This window comes from Plectropomus leopardus, chromosome 6 (genome assembly GCF_026936395.1).
Source record: "Plectropomus leopardus strain MGB_pleo_1.0 chromosome 6, ASM2693639v1, whole genome shotgun sequence".
Taxonomy (NCBI): Eukaryota; Metazoa; Chordata; class Actinopteri; order Perciformes; family Serranidae; genus Plectropomus; species Plectropomus leopardus.
Window position 1 is genome coordinate 8,986,286 of NC_142181.1, and position 21,190 is coordinate 9,007,475.

Genomic DNA, 21,190 nt, shown 5'->3' on the forward strand with positions numbered 1-21,190 from the left:
CATTTTAAGTCTTCAGAACAATCCCTGACAGTAAGCAACAACTATGCGTATGACTGTCGTGTAAGTAAGCACAACACTGAAACATGCTGGTAGTTACAAAGAGTTGAACATTTATTTAAAAAAACAATTTTTTTCTAACATATGACACTTATCCAAATGGCCTCCTTAATGTTATATCTGCATGTTCCAAACAACTCCTGAGATGTGATGGAGGAGTCCTGTCAGCAAAGGTCCTGTCAAACCACAAGAGCCAGCGAAGCAAAACTGCTCATTTCAAGGAAAGGATCTACAGGGTGCCACGACAGGAGGAAGACATCCGCTTTAAATATGTATAAGCCCAGGGCTCTTCGCACACACATACACACACACGCATGCGTGTGAAAGGAAATCAAGTTAAAAGACGGACTCATCTGAATAGTAAAATCTGTCACAGTACGTCATGGACAAAGATTCTGTTTTATACACATAAAGCATATACATTCAGTTATGTTATGTGGTCTTGTCAGGGCTCCCCCACCTCTCCTATACATGAGTGAGAAGCACAGACTTTGTTGTAGTTTTGCCTCCTTTTTTTTTAAATTGTTGTTTTGTGTCTCTTAACTGTGTCTCTAAATTCTGTGTCGTTTTGTGTCCCTTTTAAGTCATTTTATGTCTTTTTGGTGTCATTTTTTAATCTTTTTTGATCATTTTGTGGCTCTTGGAAGTGTTTTGTGTCTCTTTTAGGTAACTTTGCATCTTTTTTTATCATTTCATGTCTGTAGTTATTTTGTGTCTAGGTGTGGTTGTTTTGTCCCTTTTTGTGGTTATTTTGTGTCACTTTGCAGTTCCTTTGCATCTATTTCCTATCCATCCATGATCTTGCAGCACAGGGCAAAGATCTTGTGGCTCAAGCATTTTCATTGCAACTTTGATACACTGATCAAATATTTTACATGTTCTAAAATAAGGTTGTGCACAGAATGATGTTGCAGTGATTAAGTTGCTCATTTGACATGAACAAACATCCACTGCAAAGCAAGATGTTTGTCACTTCAAGTGTCAGAGATGATGAACATTAATCTAAAACAAGTTTAACAAACATACTGCCTGTCTCCAGATCAGCCTCTTTTTTTAATAAGCGACACCCTATTTCCCCAATCAACTAACCCAAATGCAGTTAAAAACACAAATGATCACATTTCGGCATCAACAGCATCACCCTGCTCCCTACATGCTCATGATTCACTCATGAGTCCCTCATTTGCCACTCTGATTAAAGGTACAACCAACCCCAAAAACCTCAAAGCCCCAAACCTCTGTGAACTGACCAGATCAGATGTTTGCCCCAGATGCTTGGCCAACTGCCGTGCAGCAGAGCAGCCTGTGGACTCTTTGGGGCCTAGTTTAATGTGTGCTTAAGAGACTGTGGGACCGGGTGAATGCTGCGCTCTATTCCTCCAAATATCTGCCCATCATTTATTCATTCACAGTCCCAGGATGGCTGCTGCTGCCATCATCGGAGGACCCCGTCGTCTGAAGTTCCCCGCGCCTCTGTCGCTCAAACATACACACGCACATGCACATACGCACATGCACTTTGCAAGCGGTCCCAGAGGTCTTTTAATTTTTTGAGAAGCTATTTTTAGTGAGAAAAATAATCGAGGTGGAAAGTTCCATCTGTCCAACACTCTTGTTCCAGCTGCTCCTTTTTAGCAGCAGGCGGAAAGAGGAGGGGGGAAAAAAACGCTACTTATGAGATAAAACTGACACAGACGGGATTTTTTTTTTTTTTTTTTATCATTTGCATCCTGCATTAGCAGGAATTTTACATTGAGAGGCATATTCCAAATCAGATGCTTTAAAGAGCAAGATCACCTGAGGTTACAAAAACTGTGCAGCTCTCTCCACCACATTTTTAAATCTTTTCAAAGCTTTTGTCACTCTGCTCTCTCTCATCCCTCATTATCTTTGACTACAAATGTTGAAGGGAAAAATTTACTGAAGTCGCAACAAAAACAGACAGGTAAACACGTTTTTGGTGATTTGCAGATTTATTTAATCTAGTGGATTCATCGGACCAGCTATACATTCTAATAAAGTTGTTGAATGTAGGTTTTGAAACAACATTTCCACCAAATTTAGTCCAATTTTTACCTCGACCGCTGGATGTTTTTTGGCCAGCAAATCACCCAAACCACTGATTGCTACTGTGAAACCATTGCTTGGCGTGAAATATATTTGAATGACAAATTTACTTAAATGAAATCAGCAAGCTGAACAAAGGAGACCAAGTAAACAACAAACAAACCAGGCTGACTAAATAATTTCATAGTGGGATTTCTGACAGATCCTCAAAAGTTAACAAGCTCACAGAGAAAAGTGGAGAAAGGAGCTAGTCTAAGTTCAGCTTTGATGCAGACGTGAATGCCCTGAATGTCAATGAGCTTAAGAAACACACCATGTTGTATTTTTTTAGTTATGCTTGAGCGCTCCCCATCCCCACTGGACTCTTAATTTCAAACATACAGGACAGTGGGATGGAAGCCCACAGGCTAATACAAACATTTCAATGTATGTAAATTTTAATACAAGAATCTATTATGCAGACCAGCCAAAACAAACAACAGTGGTGGCTCAAAAGTTCAGAGCCACCACCTCCGCTTGAATTTAATTTGCTGAACTGATTGGACCTCCGGTTTAGTCCCTGCAACACCCCAGGGTTTTTCTGGGTGAATCGTTAATCGGAGCATCATGGACAGAGCTGCTCTGTGTTGGTATTGCTGCGGGGGTTCGTTGTGACAACAGCGGAACCAATCAGTTTATTAGCATAGAGCCTCTACTGTTTATTCTTTTAACTTATACAAACTTTCTTCAGACGTTTAAAGCACTGAATAACTTTCCTTCACTATGTAGAGATGCTTTTTTCTAAGGATACAATATTTATGTGTGACTTGGGAGGGTTGATGGTTGGACAAGGACATGACATGTCCTCTAATTGATGCTGCACATGAAAACCTGTCCGTGGCTGACGTCTGTTCAAGTCATTTATGAATTTTACTTCCACCTGTCATAGTTGCTCACTGTTTTCTGCTTTTCAAAACTTTTCTCTTTTCACTTCTTTTTAGTGTGCAGCCACAGCAACAAACACAAACTGGAGGGCATGTATTCAAGCCAAAAAACACACTTTTGTCATAAAGGTTTAAGAGTTTTTGTTAAAGATATTTTTGGGGGGGGAGGGGAGTTTTTGCCTTTAATTGATAGGTCAGCACAAGTGTATAAGGGGGAAGAGAGAGAGGGGGTGACGTGCAGCACAGAGCCGAGGCCGGAATTGAACCCACAGCCGCTGCAGCGAGGACACAGCCTTTATACCTGGGGCACCCGCTGTATCCACTGAGCCACCCCAAGAGTTTTTTTTTAACAACGTACAAGTAAGATTAAACTAGCAGACATAACATATTATAACATAATACGCAGATCAGAATAATTTAGTGACACTGTCTGACATGCAAAAAGTGGAGGTCAGTACAGACAGCCAAAACAAGCAACCACAATCAATACTGACTTTGCTGCATCGGAATGTATTTATAGAAACACTGGCAGCTCCCCACCAAGATGCGAGAGGAGAGAAGAAAAACTGTCCAGCAACTGCAGCCTCTCTCTGAACAAGTTGGCTCATTAATAGAGTCACTGGGCTCTTACACACTGAGCAGTTTGTTCTCTCTATAAAGTCATTTACAGTCTTGAACCTTCTCTCATTGCAGTGGCTGAGGTTTTTTTCAATTGGATGGACATGTGACTCACATGTGAATCAACCCGTTTTATCAGACAAAGGGTCAGAGTGGTTAAATTAAATAAGCTTGATTGCATGTCTGTGTGTGTGTGTGTGTGTGTGTGTGCACCAGAGTAAAGCTGACAAGACATTATACATCCACTCACTCCAGAGGTATGGAGCTAAACAATTGAGCGGCAGGGTGAAACACCCGGGCAATCAGGACTAAATTCAATCTCACATAATTGTTTTGTTCAAACTGACATGTCCACCAGGCCAGTGTGTGTGTGTGTGTGTGTGTGTGTGTGTGTGTGTGTGTGTGTGTGTGTGTGTGTGTGTGTGCGTGCAGGATTCAGTGGAAAAGCTTCTTGTGTCCTGACATGAAGCTCTGAGGGGACTTGGTTGGCATTGACGAGAATTTTTCAGCTCTGCTTTGCTGTTTTTCTGATTAAGATTTTTACACCATGAAAGACAGTGAAAGTGATGATCTCATACATCTTTAACTTAAAGCTATTTAACGGCCTCTTTATGCATTTTAAACATCTTTATTCATTAGCCTGCATCACATTTGCATGAATACATTTCCAAATGATGCTCATTTATTGTGTCATTCATCTTTTCTGTAATGACACTTCTATTGTGGAGAGTTTTCAATTTCATCTCCTGCCTGTACTGCAGAAAACCTCTGAAAGCATTTACAATTTACCGAACAAATATGACAGACAAATCTTAAGTCATATTTTCAGTGTTTCATGGGTTATTATATTATACAACAAAGAGCCAACATAATAGTATGACAAACTTACAATCACTCCAAATAGCTTGTTGGATTACTATTAACACAACTGGACTAAATAGTAAGATAAGGACACATACATGTGCACGTGTAAGTCCCCATAGGAAAATTATAGGAGTAGTCTATAAAATAATTTTCCTTTGGGGTTTTCTGCAGCAGGTCTCCTCTGGTTAATCGGACGGGTACCAGCGCACCATAGGGCGCATTATGGGTAACATGTGCACAATCAAAAGTGCTTTTGGTAGACATGACATGCGACTACTGGGGAAAAGTCATCCTAAATCGGTGCTTTAGTTTTTGTGGAAATGATTATTTTTTTTTGTGGGATTTGTCAGATCCAAACATACAGTATTAAGAAGGAGGAGGGGGAATCAAATGGATGTGGCACGCGCTCTTGGAGGGGAGAGGTTAATTCCAAATACATCTGTTTTTTGCAGCGCTGATGCAGATGTATTGTAATAATGATTGGTACACGTGATAGAGTATCTGGAAGCCTTTCGACATTTTTTCTCATACTCCTAATAATAATAATAATAACAATAATCAATTATTATTATTATCCTTATTATTATTATTATTTTTATTACTATGTGTACTGTGCTTAAAGTTGAGGAGAGACACACAAGTTACACAACTTACCCTCCATGCAGAAGATGACCATCCAGGCTATCCATAGGTCCGAGTTATGAAACTTCACCATGGTTCGTAACTGTTCAGTCACTGTTTCTTATCTTTAGCCCAGTGCCTCCTTTTTAAAGAAATCTCAGCTCCGCTCACACTTTCCTTGAAGATAAGTAACTGTTCCTTCTAATGGCATGCGACATGAAAGCAGTCCGGGGTTTTTACGCAGCGCACCAAAACGACATTTCCCCCAAACAACGTGAAATGTCCAAATGTGCTGAGAAAAATGACACAGAGTGCATTTCTGTCCAGCGGGCACTCGTCCCTCCTTCGAGCACTTCTTTTTACTCCTCCTTTCCTCCCGTTCTTTGGTAGCTGCTGGTCACTCCAAGACTATTTTCTTTCCTAAACCTCAACAGTCAATTTACGCACGCTTGTGAAAACTCAATGTCCACCTGCTGGTGAACCAAAATGTGCCGACTGTCGCTAAAAGTGACTCAGAAACAGACCCGAAACTGGCACTTTTCCCGTCCGCTTGGTGAGTCTCTCCAACGCGTCTTGTTGCGCTCCATGGTTTCTCGTCCGTTCTGCTGCTGCTAAACGGACCTGAGAGTAAAGCTAACATCATTGGAGACAATACCACTTCCCATTGATGTTTTTCAAAATAAAACATCCACCGATGTTAATTATGAGGTGACACTAGATGGCCAGTCCGTGCGTCGAGGTTGAAGTACTTCTCTTGTCTACAACTGTGCGCTCCACACACTTTCCTACATTCAAAAAAAAGTTTTCCTTGGTGCTATATCGTAGGCAGCTGGACTTGCTTAAGTTTCTGGAAGACGTTTCCCCTCTCCTCTGCGCCACTCTTTCAGTTCCAACAGACAAAGCCAGGCGGCTTTTGCACGCTTTTGGCCCAGCAGTGCGAGCCCTTTCACAGTTGTTGAGGTGTGAGGAGTTCCCTCCACAGACAGCTTAACACTCAATCACACCTGGACCCAACTAATCCTAATGACCTACATGATGGTGGCCAAGTGAAATGACTCTGAAACTCACAGCTCACATGTGACCAACAACTCTGTAAGGAATCACACACACAAATGTCTTCAAGAAAGTCAAGCAGGTCCAGTTACCTATGATATAGCACCTAGAATTACCATGACCTGACTGTCTGAGAATTTTCACCAGTCTTCAAAAACTAAAACAAAAAAAGGAAAATCAAAGATAAATATGTTGGGGGGGGGGATACGAAATAAAAATAGATTATTAACTTTAAACAATTCAGCTTAAATGTGAGTCTCCTCCACTCCACAACACTCTACTTTTCTTAACTCCCCTCCACTCTGCAGTAGGCTGGAAAAAAAATACCAAGCACCGTCATCCAGGAACAAAGAAAAAGTGGGGCTTACAGTAAATGAGACGGCGAAAAACACGGTAGAACTCGGAGTGCTTTTATTTGTTAGTAAAATCCACCAGGGTTCCTGTTTTAATCTGAGTGTGTCCGTGCGGCTTGACGGCACCCAGTGGCGGATGATTGAGATGAGCTCGAGCCCGGCTGTTGCTAGGAGACCGCTGACGCCAATCGCGGGACAGACAGAGAGAGAGAGCGAGAGAGAGAGACGTCCATGCCCTCTCGTGGTGCGATCATAGGACGACCGACAGAAGAAAATCATCTTAACTTCAATAGAATAGAATAGAAAACAGCATAGAATAAACAGATGATGATAAAATAATAATAATAATAATAATAATAATAATAATAATAATAATAATAATAATAATAATAATAATAATAATAACGATAATAATAATAATAATAATAATAATAATAATAATAATAATAATAATAATAATAATAATAATAATTTGAATAATTAGAATAAAACAGAACAAGTCTAAAATAGAATTAAAGCAGATAAATATAATGACATATGATGGAATAGATTAAACTAGATTACAGTAGGATATCTTTGATAGCCTTCTCTTTTTAGTGACTATGTGCATTTTAAAAATGTTATCGTAGATAATAAGTGCAAAAGATAATCAATAGTATATTATAATAAACACAAGACTGTTGCTGTGTGGAGAAAAACATCCAAAAGATCAGATAATTTCCTATGGTAGTAAAATTTATCAGCTTCCTTGAAGGTTGTTGCTGCATTAGGTCATATGTGCTGAGTCATTTTTCATAATTTTGTAATCTAAATATTAGTGCAGCATCACTGCAACACAGATAATAATCTGACTCAGGTGAGTTTACCAATCAGAGGAAAAAAACACAGCACAAACAGTGACAGCAGATTATTTCTATAAAAAAGTGGCACCTCTCTGTGTGTGATAGTGTGTAAAGACATTACCTAAAATTAAATCTTTTGATTTTTTTTTAATCAAAGCATGGTAAGTATGTATCAAAAAAAAGCAACGTGTCTGTTATCAGTGTCTGCATGCCAAAGGAACTGAGTGATTAAAAGAAGCAGCTGAAGAGACTTCATCAAACAAACTGTGTTCAGGCCTCTAATCACTCTGATCCACTGATCACACTCAGCTCACCTCAGCACTAAATAGCTGCTTGTATCTTTTCTGCCTCTCCTTACATGTGGTTGCAGTACAGTTCATTAGCTAAAACAACCATCCAAACATCAAAAGTGAAACATTCTGATTGAAGTGGTTTTGAATTTACCCCTCTAATTTTATATTTAAGACTTTCAGAAAGTGAAAGTCAAAGGGAAAGACATAAGAGAGTCGATGTCCTAGACACCCATCTCTGCATCAATTCATCCATCCCTCCATCCTTTATTCTGCTCAGAAGCTGTTGGCAGAAATTCACAGACGTTTAGCTGCCACTGCAGACAAATAAGGTACAAGATCGAGGATCTTAGGGATGCCCCGAGGCCTTCACATCTATCCCTCTCTTTCCTCATTTCTTACTCTATTTTCTGCCTGAACTTTAAACTTTTCTCTTATGCACCCTCAGCTCTCTCTGTGAAAAGGTCATACTGCTATTGTGATATTGCATTCAAGCAAACTGCATCAGAGGGAAAACAACATCCAGTGCAGCAGGTCAGATCTTAAAAGTTTGACGCAGCTCAGTGTTTGGTGTACACCTGGAGGAGCTCTCTGCGGTCACATGAGGACAGATTGGCTTGATGCAGCACAAAATTTAAAGACTTCTGAATCAAAGACACTCTGTAGTTTGAGAAAACCAGCTGACGTCTTAATTACTGGGACACTTCACATACAGAGTTCTGTTTATGAAATGCATTGATGCACACCCTTTTTCTTCTTTTTTTCTGACCTTATAGCTTGTGTTGCTGTTGTTTTTTAGTTTTAGTGGCATATTTTAATTTTATACGTTTGATTTGATCATCTTTAAATTGCAAGTTATGTCTGACTAACCACTGTTCAAGACCAACGAACAACAAAACCAGTTGTGTTTAAGCGAGTCATTCTTGTGTTTCCAGCTGCTTTTTAGACTCCAGACTTGTGTGTTTTGAAGTGACCTGACATTGTTGTTTTTCTCGCTAGAATCGCGCCCCCAAAACCAGGTATTTTAAACAAAAGCATCTTTTCCAAAGGATAATCAAGTGTTATTTGAGCTCTAGTTTCACTTGTTCACTTGTGCCTCAGTTGGCAGAAGCAAGATAAAATCAAACAAAGGCAATGTGTTCAGTCACGACAATGTAGGAAAGAAATTCAAAGAAAGAGATGTTGTAGTACATGCCATTCTGCAAAGAGGCACAGTTTTCACACAAATAAAACCTCTTAGGTGAACAAAACTGTTGTTGTAAATCACCCACTGATTTCTCCTTTCAGTATTCCCAAAAATAAAATTAAGGTTTGAACATGATGGATGGGTTAAATTGGGTTTCTTCAGCAACCCCCGAAACATGCATGCTTGATTTATTATTGATTCCTTTCTGAAACGGCTCCATTTTTCTTCTTTTTTTCAGCTCTCCCATAAAAGATTCAAAAGACCTGAAGGAGATCCTCAACGCTAAATGCTGTAATTCTGTTCTCCTGTCAGTCCAGGCTGGGGTTCACGACAACTTGAATATTGATGTCTGGTAAACGGCTGATCCTTTCTTTACTGCTGCAATAACTATTTTTTAGTGGTTAGAGACATTGCTTCAAGAGGCTTCACTTTATCTCCAGAGATTTTGTTGTTGTTGTTAAACCTGAACCAACACACACTACCCTAACCCTGGAATATATGTTCTACGTATATATTTACTCAAGTGCACTTGAGTACGTTTTTGAGGTACTTGTTACAGTAGTATTTCAATTTTACATTGCTTTATAATTCCACACCTACAATACTTGATGAATGAATGAAATACACCACATTTTGCTTTACTACATTTATCTGTTATTGCTATTTTTTGCAAATTTATATTTTACACACAAAAGATTATCTCTCGAAATATGATGCATATATTTTTATTGAATTTAAAAAAAGGATTTTAACAACAATGTAACTCTAAAGAGGGTCATTGAGTATAATCACTTTAAATACTTTTTTTTTTTTTTACTTCTGTGTATTTACTTGAGTGAAAATTCAAATGCTAAACATTTATATGCAAGTAGGGTATGTTTACACTGTGGTATTTCTACTTCAAGGAAAGGATCAAAATACTTCAACCTCTGGTCCATTGACACTTGCTGATGGTGTCAACTTAGGTCAAGTGAAACACCCTGCAGCCATTAAACATTCACTGAGGACTAAGATTTCTTTATTATTATTATTATTATTATTATTATTATTATTATTATTATTATTATTATTATTATTATTATTATTATTATTATTATTATTATTATTATTATTATTATTATTATTATTATTATTATTGTTATTATGATTATTATTATTTCAGACCAAAAGAGCTTATCAACAATTCTGCAGAAATTCATGTGAAGTAAATAAATTATTATTGAATTCATTTACTCAGCTTTTTTCTGAAAACAATCATTTCTATTTTGTCATTTCAACAAACATCATCAGTTACTATGACAAAAAACAAATCTGTATTTTTGTACTCTTAAAATATAAATCTTGAAAATAAAACTAATTTGATCTACTACTTGTGATTGACCTTAAATACTGCTAACATTGCCATCTTGTGGTGAAGAAAACACACTTTACCTGACACAAGGACTACCGGAGAGAAAAAAAACTGCAGGCATTTTGTTGATTTACCTCACTAGATGAGCACATCTGTTTAGACAAGACCAGCATTTTTCTGTGACACCAATGAAAAGACAGGAAGAAAAGATGATACTACTACACACTTAACCACACACTTTGTTAACAGACAAGATCATGAGAGACAACGAGAGCAGTCCGGCCCCCACAGGAAGCATCACCCCTGAAATTACAAAAAGGACAATGCTGTAACTGCATAATCGATGTTTTATTAACGAACATCTGAAGAGCCACAACTCCCTCAATATCTTTAATGTATGCGTCATTATGGAACTAACATGTGCCAGAATGTTATTCATTTTTGGAGTTGGAATTCTATTGACTCCAGTTTGACCATGACCGCAGCGTTTGCTCTAGTCATCTGCATGGAAACCTATAATTCACACAAATAAGCTGCACACAGCACACACAGGAGGGTGTGGTGTGACACATCTGATCAAAACTGGCACTGCTGGTCAGACCTGTTGTAGATGTTTTATGTGCACCAACGAGTCAAAAATTCAGTTGCCAGTCTTTGAAAAGAGATGTAACAAGTATGTCATCCGATGACCTGCATTTTATTGCATTTTGTCATGAAAAGTCTTAAGAATTACAAAGGTGTGGGAACAATTTTGTAAACTGAGCACTGAGGAGTGATAGAAGTTTATGTGTGGGTGCTCAGAGTGGCAAGAATCCAGCACAGTGAGGCCTACTTCAAAAGAGTTAAATTATTCTCTGTCAAAAATTAAATTAGCAAGACATCTCTATAATAAATAAATACATTTTTAAAAATGCAGAATAGGGCCTACCTCATCACTGGAGGATGAAGATGAGGATGAGGAAGAGGAAGATGACGAGGTGCCTGCTCCGTCCTTCTTTTCCTTCTTTTTTCCATCTTTGCCGTCTCCACTCTTTGACTTGTGCTTTTTTTTAGACTCGTCTTTACTTTTGGACTTGCCCTTGTCATCCTCCTAAAAAACGTCAAACATTGACTTTGAATAGAACAGTTCCATTTAGTTTGTACAGGAAATGAATTAAATGTAACATCAGGCATGTTACAGTTAAAACTGAACTAACTTAGCTGAAAACTAGTTTTTAGCTAAGTTTCTGTTCAGCAAGATATTGTTGGATTAGTATTTAGGGATTTGAGTCTTTAGTGTTTTAGATTTAGTCTTTAGATTTGAGTATTTAGTGTTTGAGTCCAGTTATTAAAATCTATCAAGAGTAAGAATTGTGTGTTTTGTGCCAAAGCATTGGCAGCACAGATTACCAGAATAGGAACTTTTGGCCTTGCTGTCTAAAAAATAAAATAAAACAAAATCAAAAGTAGTTTCTACATTAAACAGAATGCAGAATATAAGAACAGAATACAAGTCCTCTACTTTATTTTACCCTACCTTCTCATTCTTCCTCTTGCTCCAGGGCCACATTTTCTTTGCAACTTTTGTCTTCTTTACCTTGTCACCTAAACCTGCACACAAGCAAAAGATGGTAAGATGGTTTGAAATATTATGTTAGAATAAATGTGATATACAAATATAAATTATTTTCATCGAACATCTGAGAGACAAAAGCAACCTCGGCAAGAGCACAACCATTTTAACAAAACAAATTTCCCCACTTTGGGACTAATAATAGATTATCTTATCTTATCTTATCAAACACCCTGCTGGGACTTTCTTTGGCCGTATGTTTTTAATCATTTTCTAAATGGAATATCTAATTAATGGATATCGACTTAAACTGTCAGGTCCAAGTAAAAAATAAAACCCTGTTGCTCTTCAATTCCAGTCTCCAAGACTTAAATTATACTGTTGAAATCATTCAAGAAAAACATTAACCTTATAGGTTACTAAATACTGTCAAAGTAAAGTTGATCCTACCTGAAATTATGACTCCCGTTCATGTGCTTTCCAAAACAAGCGAACACAGAGACACAAACACACACACACAGAAACCCTGGATTAACAACATCTAAACCACGCCCCAAAACCAGCTGTGTTATTTTCGATTGACATGTTTCACGATAGTCCTCCATGGAAGGTTTTACTATGACAAGACACAGCAGGTTCACTCACAATTAAACTTTCTAAGACTGGGTGCTGGATCTTTGATGCAGGTAACAATTAAGTTTTGAATCTTTAATTTTGTAACATGGTCTTGCTTTCTGGAGAGGAACTTTTAGAAACCTAACAGCTACACTGACCATTCTGGAGCATCTAAAAAACAAAGATCTTAGATCAAGGGTTCTCACAGTTTGGCATTACATACAAACACTCATATATAATTTATTAAATATATATTTTAAGCATATTTGAATTACTGCTTAAGAAGCACTTGGGATTAAATAATATTGGAAGTTTTTCTTTTGTGTTTTTTTATTTACAAGGAGAAAATGTGGTCAGTGGTGAAAGAAGTATTTTCTTTACCTATAGTAAAAGTATCAGTGCTAGTGTGAATGCTCCATCACATAAGGTCTGCATTTAATATTTTACTTAAGTAAAATTAGGTATCAAAATAAAATTTAAGTATCAAAAGTAAGAAGCAGTTATTATGCAGAATGGCCATTTATATATATATATATATATATATATATATATATATATATATATAAATGTATATTATCACCTCTGCATTGACAAAAGCATTTTAATATAAATTGATCCAGGAGCTCATTTCAACTATTGAAGTACCTCAAAATGATACTCAAGTGCAGTATTTCATTAAATGTACGTATTTTCCACCATAGCTGTGGTATCATTTATATATATATATATATATATTTTTTTTTTTTGTATATATATTTTTTATTTTTGTATAATTTTTAATATACTTAGATAGGCAGTATTTTTCATTATTAATATTGTGTTATCAAAGGAGCCTGTGATAGCTGTAAGCTAAAATGAAATGTTTTGTTTTGTTTTATTATTAAAATAATGGGTAATGGTGTGCACTTCATTCATCTAACAAAACAAAAGTTAGAGAATGCAGAAGACCTTGTACATCGCGTCATATAATAACCGCTGTTTGGCCAAAAAACATCCAGCTGTCGAGGTAAAAACTTGGCTAAATCTGACGAAAAACTAGTTTCAAGACCTAAATTGAATAACAAAGTAGAGCATGTCCAATAATAAATCTTACCCAAATGATGTTTACTTGTGTATTTTGTATTGCTATTTGACAGCAACTTTGTTTTTTTTTTGGTTACTTTGTTCCCTTCAACATTTGCAGGTGAAAAACTTGATGGAAGAAAAAAAATCCTCCAGGCATTTTGTCTCACTCTCTCTCACACACACACACATAGTGCAATCTTCCATATAGTTTAATCAGCAATGTTTCAATGTTACAAATGAGAAAGCCAGAACTCTACAATTGCAGTATACATTATAAATTACACATATTTTTTTTTTTTTATCATTGTTATTATTTCAACCAATTATATATAACATTTAATGTTGACTACTGTGGATGTGCACTTCTTCATAATTTTAAATAGTTCATCCTTTTGATTATGATTGATGATCACTCGCTGTTTTGATGCTGCCCCCAGGTTTTGATGCCTTACACACAGTGCATAGTGTGTGTGTGTGTGTGTGTGTGTGTGTGTGTGTGTGAGTGTGTGTGTGTGTGTGCGTGCGTGTAGGTAGCAGCACCACTTACAAAAAGACATGAAAAAAATGTGGTGCTACTGCACACTCAACAACACTCAGTCCCTTTGTCAATAGATCATGAGAAGCTAACAGCAGGCTGGCCCCAAAGGGAAGCATCATTCCTGGAATGACAAGAAAAAAGTTAATGCTGTTACTGCACAGTGGTTTCAATGTTATTTTAAGACTTAGTATGCTGCTTGTGTATCTTCAATCTATGAGTCATTGTGGCAGAAGCCATAACAAACACCAAAACTACATTCACTTTTGAAGCAGGAATGTTAGGGAGTCTAATCAGACCATGACTGCAGCGTGATGTACATATAATCTGTACAAATGTGACCAACATGTTCTGTGTCCTCTGAACAAAGCTGCTTAGGGAAATGGATTTAACCCAAAGGTGATGATATAGTCTGGTTTGTTTAAAGTTAGAATTCAGGTTACAACAAGTTAAAATTAATATGCAGATAAGGTTTTCACATGTTGAGACAACATGAGAATGAGCTTTATGTGTCATATCTGATTAAAACTGGCACTGCTGGTCACACCTGTTGTGGATGTTCTACGTGCACCAATAAGCCTATCACTCAAGTTGTCAACCTTTGAAACAAGGTGTAACAGGTAAAGCAGGTGAGCTGCGTTTTATCACATCTTGTTATCAAAAGTCTTGAGAAAGACAACCTGCAGACTGAAATGCAGGAACACACACAAACTGAACACTAAGGGAAATAAAAGGCTGTACAGAGTAACAAAAATCCAAAACACTAAGGCCTAGTTCATTAGAGTAAAGCCATTTCATATCAACTTCAGTGGAAAGACATCTTTAAAAAAAGGATTGCAGGAGTGGACCTACCTCATCACTGCTGGCTGATGAAGATGAGCAAGAGGATGAGGATGAGGATGAGGAGCCTGATTGTTTTCCCTTCTTATCCCTTTTCTTTTTGCCATCTTTGCAGCCTTTGTCCTTGTGCTTCTTTTTAGACTTGTCCTTATGATCAGACTTGCCCTTACATCCAGACATGTCCTTGTCATCCTGTTAAAAAAAATGGCAAAGGTTGACTGAGTACATTATTTGATTGGATTTTAGGGTTGTGTTTGAGTGCACTTATCATAATTCATCAAAATGGCAGAGTAAGAATCATGTGTATTGTGCTGAGGAGCTGCCAGTGAAAGGGCATATATGAAGCAAATTTACCACTGAAGCAACTTTTTTGCATTGTTGTCAAAAATAAACTGCTAAAATTACAATTAGATGCATACCACATGTATGTACTAAATGGACATATTTGACTGAATGTACACATACAAAGCACCTACCTTATCCTTCCTCTTATACCTGTTACAAAATGCCTCATCCCTCTGAGCTTCCTCCTGCGCCACCTTTTCATCACCTTTTAAAGCTGTGCACATGCAAAAAAAAGACAGGTGGTAAACAGATTTGACATATGAGGTTAGAATAAATATGACATAAAATTTTGAACTATCATCACTCAGTGTTGAAGCCAACTGTGACAAACATTTACAGTCAAGTTTTTTTCTCCTGAATAGACAAAGTGGGTTAAATTTGAGCCTACCATCACACAGATCAAAACCCGACATTGTGTCTCCCGTCAGTGCGCCTTCTCAAACAAATGAGCAAAGAGACACACACAGGAAATCTGCTTTAACTGCACCTAACCACACCCCCAACCACTGCTCAGCTGGATTACTGATTTACTGCAGGACAGATACTTTCAGGTCCAAGCTCGCATATCAAAGTTAAGAATTATACGCACATTGCAAACCTGTGTAGTGACAAGGCTGAGCAGGACAAAAAGGGAACCAATGGCAAAAATACTATGGTTAATAGTGTTTGGATTATACAAAATATTAAACCACAAAGTAAATGCAGCAATCATATAAATATAGTGGAGCAAAAAGTACAATACTCTGACATGTGGTTTATTTCAATGTAAAGTCACACAAAATGGAAACACTAGTTAAGAATGAGTACCTCAAAAGTATATTTAAATGTGCAGTACTTCTGCAATCACTTCCCATCACAGGTTGTGATATCATTTATTTAAAAATTCTGACATTTTTTTTATTAATAACATAGTGTTATTATGGTTGTTGGTGGTGATTTAAGGCTAAACCTGGGGAGAAGGGTGTGACTATAACTGTAGCTGTAATTATGTTTGTTTGTTTTAAATAAAACAAAGAGACGTACAATTTGTACGTCATCCATCTAACAATGAAAAGTGGTGTTACAGAATGTAGAACAGCTTGTATGTCATGCCATATGTGTTTGTGTTACAGTACGGAGGAGCTCTCTGGTGTCACCTGAGGGCAGACCAGCTTTATGCAGCACAGTGTTTAAAACCTTTAAAAGAATCTTTTAGAAAAAAATAATGAGAAGATATTTGTACTAATGTCTAAATACAAAAGCAGAATTTGAAACAGTCTATACTGTCACACTGTCACAGGGAAAAAATAACCTGAGACACAGCACCAAAGCACAATGTGAGCCAAAACATGATCTATTGAATGATTACCGGGACACTACATGTATGCTGTTTGATGATGCACACTCCTTTTTATTTTGTAGCAAATGTTGCTATTTTCCATTTTTTGGTTGTGCATTATCTTGATTAACGGTCAAATAAAGCTCTCAGCTCTCATTACACATTCAGTGAAGACTGAGGTTTTCCATTAAAAAAAGACATATTATAACAGACACCTGCTTTATTTATTCTCTTACTTAAGTGAATCCATTTCAATCAATTACAATGACAAACAGCATCATCTATATTTTTGTACCCTTACAATGTAAATCTTGAAAATAAAACTTGAGACTAGAACTGTGTTTGACCTGAAAACAGATTACACTGCCATCTCGTGGTAAAGAAAACATACTTTACTTAACAGAAGACATTGATGGGGGAAAAGAAATCCTGCAGGCATTTTTGTGTCAAAACATTTACTTCAGTGAATCAGCAGATTTGTTTAGAAACGACCAGCAGGCGGTCGGCCAGCTACCACACAGTCATTCAGTTAATAGACACTAGAGACCAGTAGAGCAGTCCGGTTCCTGCAGGAGGCATTAACCCTGAAATGACAAAAAAGGACAGTGCTGTTACTGCAGAAAGGGGTAACACTTAATATTATGGCTCGCAATTTACAGTATAATTCTTTCCAGTTTCAACTGTAAATATTTGTAATTACAGTTCACCATCTCTGAAAGATACATGCATGTAGGTGCAAGAGAAATGTGAAGTTAAGGATTAAGGGAGTGACAATGTGGAAAGTAAATAAGGATTTATACTGTTATTATTGTTAATATCAGGCAGCTAATATTACATGTTCCCACTTCAAATCTATTGGTGATGGAGCATTTTCAGTTGCTGGTCCTAATCCGTGAAAAAGTCGCCCTCCAACAGTCAGATCAGTCAGTGACATTTAAGATCCGTCTTTAGACCCATTCTTAAGCCTTTTTACCATTATTACGTCAACATGCTGGCCACACTGCCCGGCTCTATGTATTTCATTTTGTTGTTTATGCAATGCTATTTTCGTGTTATGATTTTGTAGTGATATTGTATGTTCTAATGAACTTTAGTTACTTTCTCCTTTTTATGGCTGTTTTTATTGTTCATTCCCTGTGTTTTTACATGAGAATGCCTTTCTTTTGTTTCATCTCCTTGTGCGGCACTTTGGTCAACATTTGTTGTTTTTTTAAATGTGTTCCATAAAAAAATGTGACTTGAGTTGACATGAGTACTTGACGTAGTAATATATAGTATACACATGAGATTGTCATATCATAAATGTGACTCTCAAGTTATGTTTTTCAACGACTGCAGTGTTTTTATGCTTCACTGTTTCTGACAGTTACACTGTGACAGGATATAAAATCATTTTCTACACCTGCCTTGGCTGTTGAGTGGTTCCTCTGCAACGTTTCTGCATTTCAGCTCAGCTGTATCATAAAAAAGCATTGAAGGTCCTGCACTTCCTACAACACCCTGTGTAAAATCCACATAAACCTGTACCTCCTCAGGCATCTGAAGTGCCCTGTACACGCAAAGAATAGGCTACATGCTCGCTCTGTTTGTTCCAGTTTATTTCTCGGACCTGTTGTTTCAGAGTAAAAGCCTGTAGAAAGTATTTAGTTTAACTACCCTTATATTGTTATCATCTGTAGCCCTCAAGGTGTTAAAACCACCTAATTTAATTTAATTTATTGTCCTGTGACGTCTGTGTGTATTTATACAGATTAAATTGTTCTTTTTTGCATTAATTCCTGTTTGATTTGATCAAGGTGTGTATGGTGTATATGTGTATATATGGGTGTATATATGTATATGCATATGCATATGTATGTGAGTATGTATGTATGCATGCATGCATACCACATCAACACAGCTAAAACTACAGCACCGGTGTTTTGTCATGTTAGACTTAAATGAGAATAATGATGGACAAGTTTGTCCGAGGACTGGTGTTCCAGAGTTATGGTCCTCTGTACCTCAGAGCATATTGTCAGAGAGTTGTGCGGTTATTATTTTCAAGTTCCCCCGGATTGTTACCTCTTCTGTCACCAAATGCACATCTTGTTCTCTTTTACCAATGAGTATGTACTGCTGCACTAGAAGTTTAAATAATTATACTGTGAACTCTATTCAAAAGCGCTACTCAAAATGATTTATTAGAGAATATCTTGAGTGCCACGGCTCTTTAACGTATGAATCATTGTTGCAACAGTATGAGCCATAATAAGCACAAAGATTACACTCACATTTAGAGCAGAAATGTTAGAGTTTAATCATGCCATGACAGGTATGACCGCAGTGTGTTCACTTCCATTGAGGTGAACATTTCTTTTATGGCTATCTTGTCTGACCTGTTTCTCTTCCCTCCCACTCTGGGTTTGGCTCTTTTCTCTAAGTCATGGAAAACCAAAGTGGCCAACGCGTTGTTCCACTGAACAACAAAATGATTTGATTGAAAGCATGTGAGATTGTAGGGGTTGCTCTGAGTTGCTCTGAGGGGTTTGTCTTGATGTCAGTATGAGCTATGAAAAGAGCACACACCCAGGAGGGTGTGGTGTGTCACAACTGATAAGAAGGGACACTGCTTGTCAAGACCTGTTCCACCAGTTTTGCTCCAAACTAAATTGTACACACATTTTCCTTTGAAACGAGGTTTGACAGGTATGTTACCTGGTAACCTACATTTAATCTTATATTGCAGTTGCAAAAGTCTTGAGAACAACAAACTACAGAAGTGTGAACACTTTCAAACTGAACACTGAGGGGAAAATCGAAATTGGTTCACTAGAGTATATTAAAAAATCACATTAGTAAGATTTTTTTTTAAACTTCTAACAGCAGCTTCGGGCCTACCTCATCACTGCTGCAGGATGAAGAAGAAGATGAGGATGAGGATGAGCCAGATTCATTTCCCTCTTTCTTCTCCTTTTTCTTCTTGTTCTTGCTCTTGTGGTCTTTGCTGTCTCCATCCTTTGACTTTTCATCAGACTTGTCCTTTTTGTCACACTTGTCCTTTTTGTCGGACTTGTCCTTTTCGTCAGACTTGTCTTTTTTGTCAGACTTGTCCTTGCTGTCGGACTTGTCCTTGCTGTCTCCCTGAAAATGGCAAAAGTTTAGACTGAATAAATCATTGATTGTGTCTTTTTAGTTTTTGGTATTGTTTGAATGCACACAAACAAAGCCTCTACCTTAACCTTGTCTTTATCCTTGTCCTTGCTCCAGGGAAACTTAAACTCATTTTTCTGAGCATCATCCTTCTTCACCTCCTCACCCCCACCTAAAGCTACACACATGCAGAAGACACAGATAATAAACAAAATCTGAGACACAGAGGCAGCCTCGTTACACAGCTGGAGTGCAGCAAATCAAACACATCTTGCCGGGACTGTCTTTGATTACACATTTGGACTGTGTTTCTACAGCACACATTGGATAAATAATCAAGCTGTCAGGAGGAAAACTTGGCCTAAAAAATCCCTGTTGCTCCTAAATTCCAGTAACCAAGAATTTAGACATTTGTTGAAGTCAACCGCGACAAACATTCAAGGTTTTCCTCCTAAACACAAAGTAGATTTGAGCTTACCTTCGGTCAGATCCAAAGACATGGTGACTCCTGCTGGTGCGTTTTTTGCCAAACCAGTGACCAGAAATACTGACCGGCTGCTTTTCTTGCACACAGGAGTATGACCGCACCTAAACCACGTGACAAAAACACGCCCCCCCCCAAATCAACCACAGCTTCCTGTTACGGCGTCAACTAAGTCCACACGTTTACAGCAGGAGTCACTAAAAACGCGGGCGGGATTTATCAGTTAGATTTACATGCACATTATATATATTTATATATATTTATATATATATTACAGACAGAACAGATTACAACAGATTAAATTGACCTTGATTTAATCCTTAATGGGAAAAGAACAAGAGAGATTAAATATGAAGGTGGCAACCACAAAGTTTACAGTCTGTGGAAACTAAAAGAAGCCAAATTATGCCATTATAACCAACTTAACTTTATTAAAAGGAGAAAACAAAGACATGATTCAGATGTTGCCGGTTGTGGAAGAAAGGAGACAAGTATTGCCCCGAGCAGCTCTTACGGTTGTCATGGCTGTTTGTTAGTTTTGGGGCTTTTGTCATCCAGAGAGAGCCAATCACCTGCCAGAGCTGCCAGCTGGTAACCAATGAGCTCTTTGTACTGGTACACCTTGACGCACGTCATTCAAACTTTAACACTGATGTAAAATTAAAATAAATAAATAAACAAATAAATAAGCAATATAAAAATAATAATAATACAAAGAAAAGAGATTAAAAAAAAAGCAGCTTTAATATATATATATATATATATATATATACATATAAAAGTGTCAATTCCACAGTGTAAAATCACTCCATTACAAGTAAAACTGCATTTTAGGATATATACATAAGCAAAATTAATTCCTTGAAAATCATGCAGAATCTAAGAGTGTTTTAACATTTAACATTACCGTGTAAAAGGCATTTTAATTAAATAATCATGCCAGTTGCATTTTTTTTTTTTTTTTTTTTTTGTGTTTCCACTGTGCAAAATCTTCATCTACAAAGTAACTATAGCAACCAGACAAGTGGAGAAAAAGAGCAGCGCAGAGCAGAAAAAGTGCAACATTTCTCTCTTAATTG

The 21,190-nt window shown here is 37.3% G+C and overlaps 2 protein-coding genes across 3 annotated transcripts in view; both read right to left on the reverse strand.

The window, feature by feature from the left end:
- Positions 1–6,203, reverse strand: part of igsf11 (immunoglobulin superfamily member 11) — a 111,268-nt gene extending 105,065 nt beyond the window's left edge. The window contains exon 1 of the mRNA XM_042486841.2: positions 5,184–6,203. Coding sequence (XP_042342775.1) covers positions 5,184–5,244 — 61 coding nt within the window. The 5' untranslated portion in view covers positions 5,245–6,203. The remainder of the gene's footprint in view (positions 1–5,183) is intronic.
- Positions 6,204–13,648: 7,445 nt separating this feature from the next.
- Positions 13,649–20,263, reverse strand: LOC121942773 (uncharacterized). 2 transcript variants are annotated; one of them, XM_042486023.2, is made up of 8 exons: positions 20,106–20,263; positions 19,711–19,805; positions 19,376–19,618; positions 16,068–17,079; positions 15,566–16,023; positions 15,309–15,391; positions 14,845–15,024; positions 13,649–14,116 (listed from the first exon to the last, which is right to left on the reverse strand). In XM_042486023.2, the coding sequence occupies exons 1-4, from the start codon at positions 20,125–20,127 to the stop codon at positions 17,074–17,076; spliced, it is 366 nt and encodes a 121-aa protein (XP_042341957.1). In that variant the 5' UTR covers positions 20,128–20,263; the 3' UTR covers positions 13,649–14,116; positions 14,845–15,024; positions 15,309–15,391; positions 15,566–16,023; positions 16,068–17,073. The 2 variants fall into 2 exon arrangements, with proteins under 2 accessions (XP_042341957.1, XP_087934755.1); XM_088078629.1 differs by having other exon boundaries at positions 15,566–17,079.
- Between the last annotated feature and the right edge of the window lie 927 nt (positions 20,264–21,190).